This window comes from Haliaeetus leucocephalus, unplaced genomic scaffold, assembly GCF_000737465.1.
Source record: "Haliaeetus leucocephalus isolate CR32 unplaced genomic scaffold, Haliaeetus_leucocephalus-4.0 Scaffold140, whole genome shotgun sequence".
Taxonomy (NCBI): Eukaryota; Metazoa; Chordata; class Aves; order Accipitriformes; family Accipitridae; genus Haliaeetus; species Haliaeetus leucocephalus.
The window spans coordinates 6,789,933-6,806,568 of NW_010972576.1; the positions used below are offsets into that span (position 1 = coordinate 6,789,933).

The 16,636-nt window shown below is 38.9% G+C and overlaps 1 protein-coding gene across 1 annotated transcript in view; it reads left to right on the forward strand.

Annotated features, from left to right (window-relative positions):
* Nucleotides 1-5,445: 5,445 nt before the first annotated feature.
* SH3D19 (SH3 domain containing 19) overlaps nucleotides 5,446-16,636 on the forward strand; it is a 33,573-nt gene continuing 22,382 nt past the window's right edge. The window contains exon 1 of the mRNA XM_010586137.1: nucleotides 5,446-6,130. Within this exon, the coding sequence (XP_010584439.1) occupies nucleotides 5,446-6,130 (685 nt within the window). The remainder of the gene's footprint in view (nucleotides 6,131-16,636) is intronic.

Below are 16,636 nucleotides of genomic sequence, written 5' to 3' on the forward strand. Positions count from 1 at the left end.
ACATTTCCATTGATTCCCCTGATGGAAGAAAGGGGTTTTAAATCTTAAAGCTGTCATAATTTGAAATCTGGGGGAGAAGTTAATAACATGCTTTTTCAAGGCAATCCACAAAAGGAATGACTTACAGGATCAAAAGACCACAAGGCCAGAAAAATGGCTGCAGGTTTTTTTTCTTTTGTTTTCAAATCAGGTGTTTGCTGTATTTTAAAAATTCATGTCTTCTCTCATACACTTTTTAATTCAAATTCATTTCTTTGAAATGGTAAAGGAATGAAAGCTGTGCAAGTCTGGGTGCAAGGATTATTTAGAAAGTTTGTATTTTCTTTTGCCTAGCATTTGTGGAACTCCAAGAAATACATGAAAGCAGAAGATGCAGTAGCTTTCACCTCTGCTCCTACTGTGTATTTAAGAGCTTCCAAACCAAAGATGTTCTAAAAGTGTGGTTGTAACAAAAACGTGACAGCAAAAAGAAGGGAGTGTTTGATGGAAGGAGGGAAGAACTTTGTCAAGGTCCTTAAAAAAGAAATGTTTATATGAAATGTTTATGTACATGGAAGTAGCTTGATTCCATAAATGCCTGGGAGATTTATTTTTTCAGACAGAATGAGCACATTCTGAAAACATATGATGCCTTGGCTATTAGCCCTTTTGAAAAGATGTGTTTATATCTACTACTAAAGTTATTTTTATGTAAATATTTTAAATGTGTTGTTTTCAAGTGAGTTTACTTGTTTACCTGAAATTTGGAGTTTGATGGATTACATAGATGCCTCACTGGAGTCTTTTTGCCTATGTTAAGAGAGGAAAAAGGTCTTTCAGACTTTTTCTAGGTTTTTCTTATTTGTTTTAATAACTTTAATAAATAGAAGTACATTTAGAGTCTCACAGGAGAAAACAGCATGTAAAATTTATCTCGAAGAAAGAATGAAAGAATTTAACAGGTTTATCAGTTCAGTTTTACATCCCTCATTAATTAGCTTTTATTTCTAATGCCCTTATCATTGTAATTTGGCTACACCCCAAGCAGTTGTATTGAATACATTTACCAAATGAACACTTTCTTCCATCCTCTTTGCAAAAGTAACTTTGGAATTCGTTGGTTTGGGTGAGTTTGGTTTTTTTTCTTTAATGTGTGTATTAGATCAATGCTGTGTTAAGATCTCTGAAGAAGAAAGTGAAGGTGAGGTGTAGGGGATTTTTATTTACTTATTTTAGGAGAATTGCAGTCATGCCTGAAACTTTGAGGTGTGCCTCTTACTAGGATCAGCCTGCCTGCCCATACTTCTTTGATAGGTGAGAGTATAAATTATGGGGTCCCAGCTGCTTTGCATCTGTATCAACTCCTCAGTGTAACCCATTATTTTTGGAAGGGAAAAAGTGCAGACCCAAATAAACCATGATTTTAAACTAAATAAAGCATTCAAAGAGATTTGACTTCCCTATCCTTGTTCCTCCAGTGGCTCTTTGTTGAGCCATACAGTGGATGTTTCCATATTCAGTTATATTCTTCACGGTTAATTTATTGCAAAGGAAGCTTCTAAACAGCCATTGTTAAAATCAGCATGAGACTAGAAATAAAATCTGCTTTTATTTTAGTTTTTTAAGAAACTATATTGTGAATAGACATTACAATTGTCCTTTTACAACACTGGCACGTGCGCTATCCTTGCGTGACTAACCCATTTGATCATGGTTTCTGTCACTCTGAAGCCTTGGTTTGTTCTCCTTCACCTCCTCTTCCTCTTCTGTAACCCCTTCTTTTTTTCCTCTAGCACTCATGAATAGTGCACATCAAAAATGCCCTGTGGAAGAGGTATGTTTGACACACTGCTATGCAACTCTTGAATCAAGTATGCTTTGCCGATTTCAGCTAATGATTCTGTGATGGCACAGAAACAGCATAATTGTCAGCTTTTGCACAGTAAGACTCTACCACTTCCTAAATTGCACTTGCTATGCAAAAATTTGTCCCTCGGATAATTTCCTTTTCTCTCTAAAGAAATCAAAAAGAAAATACAATGTGGCCATTGAAAAAATTATTTGAATATAAATATGGCAAAAATAGAAAAACGAAGAGATTAATCCACAAGTGATTAAACTTTAGGAAGTTTCTAGCTGGGAACATTTAATTTTTTCTTTTTACATAAAGGGGGGTGAAATAGCTTCTTAGATTTTGTGCGTTAGTACTTTTCCCTTCTCTAAAACAAAAAGAGACATTAAAAAAGATTAAAGAACACATCTCAGAAATGAGCCATCAAAGCAAAGCCAGATGTGTTTAACACTTCTTTTTGTTTTATTCATGGATTGTTTTGACTACAGACAAAGAAGTTTCAACTCTAGGGTCACCGCAATGCAGAATGCAGGAATGTGTGGTGAGGAAGAAAAAAGGGGACAGGACCATCTCTCTTGGTGGTAACTTGGACATAGAGTGACTTAAACGGATTATGAAACTGCACCCAAAACCTTTTAGAAACTTCTCATATTTAATACAAATAATTTTATTTTTTTTAAACTTGGCCACTCTTAAAATCTGGAATTTATGATCAGATGCTGTATGTTCTCCATTTCATTGATAGTGGATTGGTAAGGGCTCTGCTATTATCCTCATCGTATTGCTGTGACAGTATATTTTAACCTCTTCAAAACTTTTGTTTCTTTTCTTTAAATAGCTTCTCGGACCTCTAGCCATAGCGAACAGCAGAGGGATAGAAGGTATGATGCTGTTTTTCATATTGCAATTAGGTGTTACTGTAAGGCTTGTTAGATTGTGTCACAGTATTAGTTTTTGTGGAATTCTCCTCTATTTTTTTTTTTTTTCCTTCTTTCTATTCTTAGTGTGTTTAAAAGTAAATTAGACTTGGAATAAAATAAAAATACTGTGATTCTTAAGCACAGGGTAGGTTAAGAGTTTGAGGAGTTTTCTCATCAACTTCTGTGTGTGTCCTCAAAAAAAAATGCAACCAACCATCAAGCCTCTGCAGAACTGTTTTACTTTCCTGACATCTATTTACAGAATCACTTGACAATGAAAATAAGCACACTTTCAGGCCTCCTTCCAGTTTCTCAAAGGGTATTGAGAAAGGAGGTCACCAACCTGGATAGCTGGTGAACTGAGTCTGCCATTATTTCAGGTGTGAAGAAATTGTAGCCCCTCCCCCCCCCTTTTTTTTTTAATTTCTTTTTACAATAGTTTTAGAAGTTATGCTTGTGCAGGTTTTTTTGTCAGCAGACAGAGGCTTCTGTAGCAGATGCTTCATCTACTCACAAAACTCACTTCTCATAGTGTATTTTGTGAGAGACTCTAGATTGGTCAGTGGTACTCTGGGGGCCGTGGTCTGGGAAGGTGGGCCATCACGGCAGCTTATGCTCTAAAGCAGTCGTTACAGTGATAAAACAGGAGTAGTGCCTACCGGTCCTTAACTGTCACAGAAGTCTCTATTGTGCTAGGTGCTGTAAGCAGATAGGCCCTGTCCCAAAGGCCTCCTGAGGCTTGCTGTGCCCCACTTCAGCGAAGTGGGAGGTTTCCCTAGAGGTCTGAGGGTAGACAAGCTTTTAGGTAGCCAGCCAGAAGGAGTTTTAACTATCCTACTGTTTTCACATTGTAGCAGGCTAAGGGCAAACACATGATTAGTTCTCATTACCTGTTGAAGACTAAGACTTCTTCCATCTAATTGAGTTACACTTGTGTTTTAGTACTTTAAACATGTAAATTATTTCACTGAAGCCAGTAAACCTACTTTTTGGCTTAGGCATTTAATTAGGTCCTTTGAATAGAAGCCTAAGTGCTTGTTAGAAAGGTCAGGTAAGTTACTTTGAAATAATGGAAAAACATCTTTGGTTACATCAAAAAGACCTGATTTCCCATGCTGAGAAAACCTTGGTCTTTTATACTTAAAAGAACTATTTAAAATGTTTTAGGTAATTATTCCCCTTTGCCTTCATTTCCAGGCGTCCTGAAATTACAATAGTTGCTGCTGAACCCCTCCGGCCATCCTCCTGGTTTCCAGGTGCAAACCCTGTCACTCCTCATGGATTAGGGTTCCCTTCTGCTTCATCTCATGCTCAGTGGAGGAGAAATGAGCATATTCCTGCTGAGGTGAGCGTGAATTTACATGAGGTGTGTTTGATTTACAAAGGTAAAAAGCACGTTAAGTTAGAGAGGAACAGAGTTTTTGCTTGCTTAGACTTTCATAACATTGAATAAAAGACTATGACAGCATTCTTTTCCTCTGCATATGTTAATTTAGTATTTTTAAATTTATATGCTCTTTTTTTTAAAGGATCACATCTGGACGTACATTAATATTTATCTCTCTGTTTTGTAGCTTCCACCATCATATGAGCAGGTGATAAAAGAAATCAATCAAGTGCAAGTCAATACAACAAATAACAATAATGCTGCTGCTCCTAGACATACCACTACTTCTGCAACACAAACTGACTTTCCAGAGGAACTAATCGGCCATTTGCCAGGAAGTAATGTAAAAACTAGTGTGCCTACACACTGGGAATCTGCAGGCTATCCGGGTGAGGCTGGTTTGGATTTCTTATTGATGCAAACCTTACTCTGTCTCCTGAAGATGTTCTTTATTATTGGTCTGTGCAGCATTTAATATGAATAACAGTTAAATTTCTGTGAATTATTACTGGTGTAAATTTCTATAAAAATCCCCTCTTCTGAAGAACTGCCATTGCATTCACGGTCAGACTATGATTAAACCTTGAAAGTTTTGCTCGATTCAGCTATAATGGCAATTGCTTTGAGGCCAGAGGAGGTCAGATGTCCAGCCAGAATAACAGCAGTGTTACACGTTCAGACTGAAAAGTGTGAAAACCAAGCTGGGGACAATACTGTACTATTCTTTGGTCTAGATGTTGCTTGCATGCCCCTCATGCTGCAAGCTAACAAGTAGTTTTAAACTCACAGTGTGTATATACCATGCATTTTAGCAATCTTCAGCTTCTTCCTAGAGATTGTATATTTTTTTTCATTCATCTTTTTAGAAAGAGAACTGCAGTTTCACAAGCAGCAGTAAGTTCTGAATGAAAACCATCATGTTTACCATTCCGATGGCTGACAAAAAATAACATAAATAAAGTGTTCTGGAATAGGTAACTGAAACCTTTTCTTTTCTGTTAGCAGGGCAGAGTCCTCTTAAACCTCCTAGGCCTTCTGCATATCTCCTGAATAGGTGTCTTTCAGAAAATAAGAATCCCTTAATAGTTTTTGAAGTGTCTGAAGGTCAGAGGTGCCAAGAAAATCCCAATGCTGTGATACCTCCTGTGCCAAAGCCAAGATCAAGAAGCAATCTCAGACCTGTGGTCAAAAATACTGAAAGTAAGGTAGACAATGGAGAAGTGAACCAGCCTACCACGGAAAGGCAGCAACGTCCAGTTCAGCAGTCACCTCTGTTAGATGACAGCTTACTAGACAATCACTTGGCGATGGACAGCATGAGTACAGAAAAGAGCCAAAATAGTATTGTTTCAAGGATCAAAGTTTTTGAATCCCAAGGAACTAATACCTCAGGATTATCAAAAAAGCCAGAAGTTGCCCCTCGTTCATTCACCCCAAGACCTATTACTGCAAAGAAGCCAGTAGTTGCTCCAAAGCCAGGGGTAAGCAGAATTTCAGGAGACTGGGATGCATGGACAGAAAGCAAATCAACACCTTCCAAGGAATTGCAGCCTCAACCTGAAGTAGTTGGGAGCAGTGTTGTAACCAAACCTGAGCTGCCAAAGAAGCCAAAACCTGGCCTTGTTAAAAGTAGTAGTAGTGATTTTCTTGATGTAAGGAGTGGATCAGTTGCAGAGAACAGCGATGGACAAAAGAAATTTCCCGTTCCTGCTCCAAGGCCTCTCGTTCCTAAAAAGTCACGTTATGCAGAAAATCCTGTCCTTTCTTTGGCCACACTAAAACCGATTGCTGCTCCCCCACAGGCTTCTGTATCTGCCCAAGAAAAAGTTTTCAAGTCTCTGGGGGAATTGTCACCTGCAGCCAACTCCTCAGCACCTGCTTTGCAAAATAATCTAGATGTGGAAAGAGATCTGATCAGTTTTGATGATGATGTTTTGCCCATAAGTCCAGCTTGTGTAGTTAAAGATAGCATCAGTTCTGAAGCAGTAGCAGGTAAGAAGAAATTTTTTTAAACTGTCCCTGTGGTTACTCTTTGCAGGTGTATGAGCCTGTGTGAGTTATGTCTACCTGTCTTGGTGGGGTTTATGTGTGTATATGAAATTCTTGGTTTTCTATTATGTCAAGATCACTATGAAATTACTTGGATTTTGAGACTCAGGAGGTTTCAAGGCTATATAAATCTCAGAACTTGCCTGCTGGATTTATTACGTGATTACTAAAATAATGATAAAAGACTTGATGTTATACGCTAGATGTCACCTCCAGAATGTATCATAATTCTCTCTGGGGAACTTGGGACATCTTATCTCTCACCATCTAATCTAATTTATTTGAGTGCCTGAAGTTCTGTAGTGGAAACCTAGTCATCTAGAGAAGCAGCAATGTTTGTTACATTTATGGAAACTTGTGATCAAACATACTGGTATACTCTGTCCATCTCACCAGTGCCTAATTGTCTCTTTCCTCTCTTTGTGGTTTGTCTTGTCTTGTCTTGTCAAGCAACTATGTGCTTGTTATGCAACTTCAATTTTTTCTAATAAGTGAAAATAATTATTTTGTATGGACAGATTAATTACTACAGCTACATCCCTTTCATAAACCTTGTTTGATTCCATTAAGCACTTGGGGTTGATTTTTTAATGCTGTTTTAGTTAAAGACACAGGTTGGTGTTGGGCTGTCATTAAATTTTATAGCAATAGGTTTTTCCCTCTTAATATTCAGGTATGTCCTGATTTAGCTTATCAGCTCCATTGCAATCCAGAGAGAGTTCTGCTTTAAAACAGATGGTGTATGTCATACAAAATGTTTGTTCAAGGGACTATGATTTTTAATTTTTTTTAACCTCATTTGTCATTAAACATCTCAGCTTTCTGAAAAGAGAAGCATAGATACTGTGTAGTTGTCACAGTAAATCGATATTAATGATTGTTAACAAATGCAATTTCTTCACAGTTTGTGGATTATATAATTAGATGTATTTCTGATTTGTTATTGTTTCTCCTCTCTATTGGCATAAAAACCCCAAGGCAGATGTAGAAAGTCCCTTAAAGCCCTAAACTGCTAACATCAGCATGTATGGACATACAGATCTCAGGGGAGCTTAATGAAAGCAGTGAAATAAGGCAGCAGAAGATCCTGTAGGGAGAGGTGATTAGCTCAACATGGACACAAGTCCATTTTTTCTTGGACTGACAGATTCCAGGAACACTACAGAAGCTGTACCAAGCCTGGAAGGAAGCAGGAGTACAGGGTGACTGGAGAGGTGTTTCGTACTTACATCAAGGAAGTGTATGACTGATGGTGTCTAGCTGGGAATAGTCATGGTCATTGCATCTGGGGACTGGAGTCGTGGAACAGCCACTGTGCATGTGATAGTTTTAGAAGAAAGTTAGAAGCGTGAGGGAAGACTCTTGCTTTCTGTGCATTTAGGGTAAATCTTTTGTAGTTTCAGTGATTTTATTTTGATTAATACATGCAACAAACAGAAGGAAAATGTAACTGTTCTAAGCAGTAGGCAAGAAAAGAGAATATTTAAATTTTGAAAGTGCATAAAAAGGAAAATGTTTTGGCTGTGTACGCTAAAAGACTGCCTTTCCCCCAACCTGGAAAAATTAAGTAACCTTAATTTTTCTGTTAAATCAGAGTTTGAGTGATCCCAAATGAAAATCACCTGAAAAAATAGCTTTCATGATAAAGTGGTAAGAATGTCAGTCTTCCTCTTTCTGGTTGGTGTCCTAGGTGTTATTCTTGATTTAATTAAGAAAAAAATACTTACCATTCTCATGGTCAACAAAAGAATTATTCAGATGATAGCTTCCTGACTTCTTGAGTCACCTGTCCATGATGTTATTCATTCAATAAAATGGCATCTTTGCTGCAACCCTTTCTTACCTACTAAAGAGAAAAAGGTCTGACAGCATTATCACTTTATTACACTGTAAAATTAGGATTCATTCCAGATTTTTACAGGCATTTGTGAGCTCAAGATCATATCCTGTACTCTTTATTACTAATCCAGCACTATGTCTTGAGAAAGCATCCACAAGAAGAACACTGGCTTTCTGAAAAATGAGGCAACACGGAGCACTAACACTAGCTATTTCTCATGTTCCCATAGGAACAGCTTAGGATTTGCAAGATGAATCCACAGTAAAATGTTTTGTAAAGGCAGGAAGAGAAGCTCTAATCTTGGTCCCATTTCCCCAGACCTTTGCATTTCTTACATATTTGTCACTGTCATTACTTAGCAAAATGACATTGCTCCGCTTGTTGTTATGGCAACCCTAGGAAAGGAAGAAGGCTTTTATGCAGTGGTGTTTGAAACTAAGCACCAACAGCTTGTTTGTCAAAGAACAGTGTTACCTCACAGATTGTAGTGTTCACAAAAGTTAATTTTTTTCTGATATAGGACAAATGCGTCTGGTACTTAGACTAATGTAAATAGAACTGGACAGATCGATCACTGCTGCTGCTAATGCCTGATGCAACAGTAAGAAGGTGAAGTGTTCAGCTGATGATGAGGCAGGCGCAGAAGTTGAAGTGAGCATATGAACGAAAAAGTGAAACAGGCCAAACAAATGCAGAATCTCCACAGCAATTTAGTTGACTGACATAAGATGCCAGCTTCCTCTAACAGAAGGCTACCATCTCCACAGTAGTGAAAGATATTTGAATATTATCTATGTGCTAAGATCAACAGTGTTGGCAACAAACCAGTTTATAGTTTCACCAGTTTAACTGTCAGTGTTAACTGGTAGTTTAACTACCAAAGCTAGCTGGATGATTTTCTTTCAAGTTTACCTCAGGCAGTCCCATGGGTTTCATCAGTGTTTGACAGCATCTCCAACAGCACAGCTTTCAGTAGAGTGAACTTGCTCTTACTCAAACATTAATCATTTTATCTTTGCCCAACCTATATGGAGGGGGGGAACCGTTCTGGTACAAATAGAGACTCTGGGTACCAAGATCCCTTTCAAAGGTTTCAGCATCTACTCTGTCACTTGAAGTCTGTGGGACCTTTGGAAGCTCTACAGCTCTGAGATTCAGAGGTGAACTGTGGCAGAACCTTGCATCCAACTCGTGCCTCTGATGCTGGCCCAAGGGAAGTGCCAGCAAGGAGAAGTCAGGAATGACAAATATGTAGAACTGCTCCTTTCATCAGCAGCCAAAATTGATGCCAGTTTTAAGTGCCGTAATTTTGGACTCAAAGGCTAGAGATAATGTTCAAAGCCATTTGTATCCTAATGAAACTACTCCGGTTCAAGTCCGTCATTTAGAATGTGAAAGCATCTGTTTGGGACTCTAAATCTTGAGGTGCTAATGCCTTGATGACAGTTGTGATATTTTGGATCATCTGGAGTATTTTTACATTTCTCTTATAGCTGGTAACAGGGATTTGTGCAGTTCCTGAAGGTTAAAAGTTTTGGTAATCTGTTAGGTGGGCTTTCTTCTCACTAATCCATTTTTAAAAAGGCTTGAAAATGAAATCCTAGTGCAAGTTGAACTGAGTGTAAATTCCATGGCTTCAGAAGATCCATGATTTTACCCATAACTTATATTAATTGTTATGTTAAAGCATGTAGTGTGCCTCCTTGCTAAATATTCTAAGAATGTATGTTTTGGACAAAGAAAGTGAGGTAACAGTGCATTTAAAGCACACATTTAAATTAAAACCTGGAGGTGATCTTACTAGAATGTTTTCATTCCTTTTTGCATGTGGAGAGTTATTCTTCTCTCTCATCTTCTCTCTTTCTAAAACAGCATATAATTCACTGATTACTCTATGCCTGATATACCAGAACTCAATTTAAACCAAATTCTTAGAAAAGTAGTTCAGAGAGCGCCTTACCTTACCAGCAGGAGACAGCTCTCTCTTTTGGTATCTTAATCATATTAGTGTATTTCAATTCTAACAGTAATACTACTGCATTTCTTAATTGTTTTATCTATCTAGCTGTCTATCTATCTATCTACTTCATCACAGTATAAAAGTTCATTTCTGCCTGTATGGTGAAAAAAACACCAACCAAACTAATGCTGCTATCCATTTATATGTATTGCTCCTTCTTGTGGCATGAACGGTAGAGTCTGGGTGACATTGTCAATTCAGAAAAATTGCTGCTTGAACTCCAAATTTGTCTGCTGTGGGGATATTGACCAGCTGCTTGTTTTTAATTGAAGGAAAAGAAGGAAAAGAAAAAAAGAACTGAGATATTTCTAACTGGTAGATTAGTCCAGACATATCTTCAAAATAATGCAGCTTTTCTTAGGGTTCTGCAGCGTTACTTCTGATGACTCTTTGTGCTGGTTTTGGCTGGGATAATTTTCTTCATAGTAGCTAGTACGGGGCTATATTTTGGATTTGTGCTGAAAATAGCGTTGATAATGCTGAGATGTTTTAGCTATTGCTGAGCAGTGCTCACACAGAGCCAAGGCCTTTTCTGCTTTTCCTCCCACCCCACCAGCGAGGAGGCTGGGGAGGCACAAGAAGTTGGGAGGGGACACAGCTGGGACAGCTGACCCCAACTGACCCAAGGGATGTCCCAGACCATATGACATCATGCTCAGCAGATAAAGCTGGGAAGAAGAAGGAATGGGGGGACATTTGGAATGATGGCATTTGCCTTCCCAAGTAACAGTTACATGTGATGGAGCCCTGCTTTCCTGGAGATGGCTGAACACCTGCCTGCCGATGGGAAGTGGTGAATGAATTTCTTGTTTTGCTTTGCTTTGCCTTGTGTGCATGGCTTTTGCTTTACCTATTAAACTGTCTTTATCTCAACCCATGAGTTTTTGCGCTTTCACCCTTCCGATTCTCTACCCCGTCCCACTGGGGGAGAGTGAGTGAGCAGCTGTGTGGGGCTTAGTTGCCGGCTGGGGTTAAACCGCCACACTCTTGTGGTTATTTTAAAGTTACCTGTCTCCTTTTTTACTTACTGCCAGAAGTATCATCCCCAGAAAAGAGCAAGCTGTCTCATCCATTTTAATCTGCTGTTTGGCTTAAACCCCTGACAAAACCAGATTTACCTGAAGACTTGCTATTGTGGGGTGGAGTAGTGGAGGTATGGGTCTGTGTTGTGTCCTGTTGGTTTTGCTGCAAGGTTGGCAATCTCCAGCAGAAGTGGTAACAAGCATCCATTAACTCTTCACAGGCTACAGATGTTTGCTTAGTAAACATAAATTGGAGCCTTCAAAGAGCTTGGAAGTGACTCCACTGTTACCACAGGAGAGGGCCTTATATCTAGTTTCAGGAAACAAATAAGGTTTTTAAATCATAGCTATGTAGTAGATGAGGAGCCCTTTAGGTTGTCAAATGCAAATGAATTTGCTTTTGAGTTCCATGTCTATAGATGCTGTTAAGTGGTAACACACAAATAATATTGTTCTTAATAATAATTGTCTTCTCGGATGATTAAATCTGTTTAGTTTACAGTAACACTTAAAATGCAGATATCTTTTGATCAGAAAGATTGTCAAAGAACAACAAAATGCTTATTTAAAAGAAGTGTTTATAAATAGAACTATTGTTTTCCTTTGCTGAAAGCATGTGAGATTCTTGTAAGAGGGTACATAGGTATTTTAAACAACATTAATAAATTCCCTTGTCCTTCACGTTTTCATTAAAAAGATTTTGTATGCCCTACTGTTTTCCATCATCAATCTGCTGCTTTGGAGATTTCCAGCTTGCCTGTTTTGGGGCACTTCAATCTCTTGCCAGTGAACAAGCATTCATTCACCTGACAAGAATGGACAAGGCTGTGTTTCTTAATCTCCAGGGTAATTTGGAGTTTGGTTTTTTTTGTCACCCACTGTATGTCCAAATACCCCCTGGCATCCAATTTTTGAAGTTAGACCAGGTTATGCAACCAATTTCTAACAACATGACCTCATGGCTGACCTGTTCTGGGCAGGAGGTTGGATTAAAGACCTCCTAAAGGCTCTTGCAATCTGAACTATCCTAGTCTTACTTGAACTAGCAAAATAGATTAATGATGTAGGAATAGCCTCCAAACTCTCACATAATAGCTCGTGCTGTTCTAAGCAGTCCTTTTGTGCCAGAGGCGGTGTAATTACTATCACCTTTACTAGTATGGATAAACTAGCAATGAACCAAATGGTTGTGCTATTCTAGATTTTATTTCATCTGCTCTCCAGCTTTCTAACAGTGTAGATGAGATATTTCACTGCTCAGTTAAGGACATCTTGCATTTTCAACAAGTACATTTAGTTTGGATCTTCTGCTGCATCTCTCAGCAATTTTTTTTCCTATACTTTCCAGACAATATCAAACTCTACATAATTCTTTGACTTGTGGACTTTTGCCATATTGATGGCTAGGCTCCTTCTGCAAACTCCACATGTGCCCTGTAAATGTCATTCATTCTTTGGATTGGACTCGTTCCTCAAAAATGGTGATCACTGGCCTTGAGTTGCCTTACTTGTTGTGGTGATCCGTCAGATGTCAGCAGTGAACAGGGAGCAATGCCTAAAACCTATGCAAGTAGTTCACTACATTTACTGCTACTCAGAGCAGAGAAAATGTTGCTGGATAAATTCTTCCTGTCCTGAAGTCTTTGCACAACTATTTTTAAAAAATCTTGTTAATCTGTGAGACATTTGAAGTTTCTGTTTTGGCATCTGGACATAATATTTCTGGGAGGAAAAATAATCCTCAAGACAAAACTTCCTGACATTACTGTGTGCTTGCTCTGGTGTTGTGTGCTTTTGATAAAACAACATAAGCAGATGTAGAAATAAAACTAATGCTTTGGCAACTGCACTGGAAAAGCTACTTATATGTAAAGGTTGTTATATAGAAGAGATCTTTACCAGCCCACTCAAGTACCTGTTTGACTAAATGTGCCCTATCAGGTAAAGCAAATCTCCTTGGCCTGATGAACTATAATTCTTTGAATGAAGCAGGACTACACAGTCCGTTTATAGCCTCTACCAAAATAACTGGGCTAGTCATGAAAAACCTCTTTGTAGATCGGGCAGAAAGAAATCTTAGAACGTTATGGTAGCAGATTTGCTTATCTCTTCTCCAATTTTAAGCCTGAAGCCATACTGAGTCTACTCCTGAATACTGTATTCCTTTTATTTGAGTGACCTGGTCTACTCTCCTAGTGTTAGGAGAATGCTGGGAAGCCTGAATTTCCCCTGAGCCTACTTTCAGGTTATGTGCAGATTACATCCTGAAAGAGCCTGCATCCCATTCTCTTTCTTTTTTTTTTCCCTTTTTCTGTTTTGATTTCCCAGTCTATTAAAAGATATGGTCATGACCAGATCATGGCAATTTTCCATGCAGAGGGAGCTGCAAATTGCATATTTTGAGAAAGGTGGTGTAGTCTATATTATTCTCTCTGGGTCAGAAATACCATTTCTAAGAACAGTGAACTGTTAATTTTGGTGATGAAAAATACTGGGGAAAACTGAGATTGGGAAAATCACTGGTGCTGGAATTTAGGTACGATACCTGTCTAATATGTCTATTTTTAGTTGTAAATAGGTTGAGATTTAGAATGTCTGAGTGAACATCAGACTTTTGGTTGTCACATTTCACAGTGTTTCTTGAGCATAGACCCTATTCCTCTGTCAGGTTTCCATTGAATCTCCAGCTATATTACTAGGAGGGGCCTGTTGTTGAAAAACTTCGCCCAAGTATGGGTTAAGTATGCTTCCACAAACACCAGAGTGGTTTCATGGGGCTAGGTTTTAATAAAACCATTTGTTGGTGAGGCTTGGCTCTGTTCTCTGTTCCTGGAAGACCTCAATAACAGTACTGTTGTGTGTGAGGAGAATGTGCGAGCCTTGCCTTTAACAGCTGATTTAGTTTTTTTAATTAAACATTGAAAGTAGACACAGTTGCATACTTCTGTGGTGGCAAGTGTTATAATATCAGCATCAACATCTTTTGTACTATGTTGTTCTCGTGTACTGAGAGTAGTTCTTGCAGAACTGAGCATCTTCACAGCAGATACTGCTATGCTGTGCTTTTAGCTTTCCACATCTGATGTGTTTGGAGATTCCTCTTTATTGCTGCTAAGGTATCTGTTACCCTCTTACTACCACTTACTGAAAGACTACCAATAAATATTTCAGAAAGATACCCATCTGTCCTGCTCATATGGGCAAAACCTAGCGTTTGTTCTGTAACCTCCTAATTTTTTATTTTAAACAAGGATGGTAAATGAGAGCGGGGAAAATGAGCTGCCTCTCCTAAACTGGTAAAAGAAAGAGATGATACACGGTATATTTGAATACACAGTTTTCATTTGTCTTTCCTGCAAACAAGTGCAGTAATACATGTTATCACATAAACCTTTGAAACAGAAGCTGTAGCAAAGGGAGACTAAGGAAGACACAGGCTTTAAGCATCATTGTAAAAGTTTAATAAAAAAAAAATCAATAGAAGTCTGTGGATATATGTTATGAAAAATGTCTTGCAGATTAATTTCCTTGAGCTGAGAAGCTTTAAATGAGTACATTAACAATTCTGTTTTCACACCTCCGTGAATTATGCTCAAACGATGCCCAATTGTTGTTAAACAACATAAAAATTTGATATGCTGTCAGTCCCATTGCACAAAGCAGCACAGTCGTTTACTCAGCCAATTTCTGCTGCAAACCCAACACTGGGGAATGGAATAACACAAACAAGGTAATAAGTTTTAAACTAATTATGAGGTGACAACAGTATAATTGAACATAAGATAATGAGTGGAAAACTAAGGTTCATCGAATGGTTTTCTCAGCCTTAAAAATTACTTTTCTCAGACTTAAAAATTACTTCTCAGATTTACTGATTTAGAGACCTCTGCCCACTGTTGAATGGTCGAGAAAACCATTTTTACGCATAGCAGTCATTAACAGCTGACAAGCAGTAATTTTGTACAATTTTAAATCTCCCATAAATTTACAATAACAGATCTGTGATTATTTTGGGGGTTTAGAACATTTCTACTTGTTGTCACAATGTATATATTTTTATGAGATGGAGGCTTTGGAAAATTGTTTCCTCGTTGTTCATGCAGAACTTCCTTAACCTCTGCAGAACCTTACCTTGAGAGATGCTCCACATGCAGGTGTGTTCCCTATGGTCCTGCTGTGTCAAGGAGCCCATGACTTAGCCCTGCTCACCTTTCTTTTGCTCGCCCTGTGTCTCCAGCTTCCCGATGGGCCAGTGCAGCTTTAAGGCCCCACTGCCCTGCTGCCTCGTCAGGGTCACTCCTCAGATCTGTTGCAGAGTTGTCAGATAACTGAAAGGTCACTCTGAACACCAGCATAAGAGTTAAGATTAGATAAATCTTCTGTTTTGAATGCAATTCAAATGTTAGCATTCTAGCTAGCAGGCATAGGTATAAAGGAATAAAAGAAAATTGTAACTACAGGCTTGCTCTAAGAGTGGGATTTTTGTTTCTTGTAATGACCGTACTGCCAGAATGCTTACACTTGTCTTGTGGTCTGTGTTTTCAAGTCCTCTACAAAAAACCTTGCTACAATAAAGCTTTCCTTGAAGAGACCTAAACCTTTTACTGACTAGTGCTAATCCATAACTTAAACAAGATGTTAGTTTTACCCTTACCTTCTAAAACATTGTGGGTTGCCTGTGCCTAGTTTCTGTATGCGCCAGTGTCTTTGGGCACAACGTGATGGAGCCATCTTCTGTCTAGATGGTAACAGAGCTTAGTTTTAACTATAGCCTGTATACCTTTAGCTGTAGACAAATTGTTGACCTGTGATGATCCTTTCTACCTGAAGTGTACGCTCAAAGCTGTTGTACAAGCACCCTGACAGAAGGAATTGGTGTGCTTTGATTCATGATTAAACTGTGACATGAAGGTACCCAGGCAGATTTCTGGGGAGCCTGTAGGCAGGTAGATCTCTTGACTCTGGGAGAGACCACGGCACAAACCGCCATGGCACACCTGTATGTGGTGGATACACCAGCGAAGACAGCCTTAAGCAAGGGGCTAGTGGGAGGTGGACATCTGAGCAGGGGTAAGCGTGCGTGGGCCTTGCGGCATGTTGTCCCTGCTGTTGCTACAGCTGCGCACTGGCAGCGGGATCTGGGGGTACGGACAGAGGGGGCTGCTGGCAGCAGGCAGATGTGCCCGGCAAGGAGGAGCGGCAGCAGAGGCTGGGGTAGCTGTGACCGCCAAATCATGTGCATGCGGAAGGGCAGTCCATTACACTGTAATTTGGCAGCCCAGTATTACCCAGTGTTTTCTCTCTCTGAAATTACTTTGGACCTGGTTTTGTACTTGGTCTTCTTCCCCTCTCTCTAAAAATGCCAAGGCTTTTTTAATTAAAATGCTAAAAGGTTTTTAATGAGGTTGTTCATAAATAAATACTGTATTTCTGGATTTTTTTTTAAATCCTATGTATATTCCTAGACACAGATTTCTAGTGTCTTGATAATCATAGAATCATAGAATGATTTGGGTTGGAAGGGACCTTAAAGATCATCGAGTTCCAACACCCCTGCCATGGGCAGG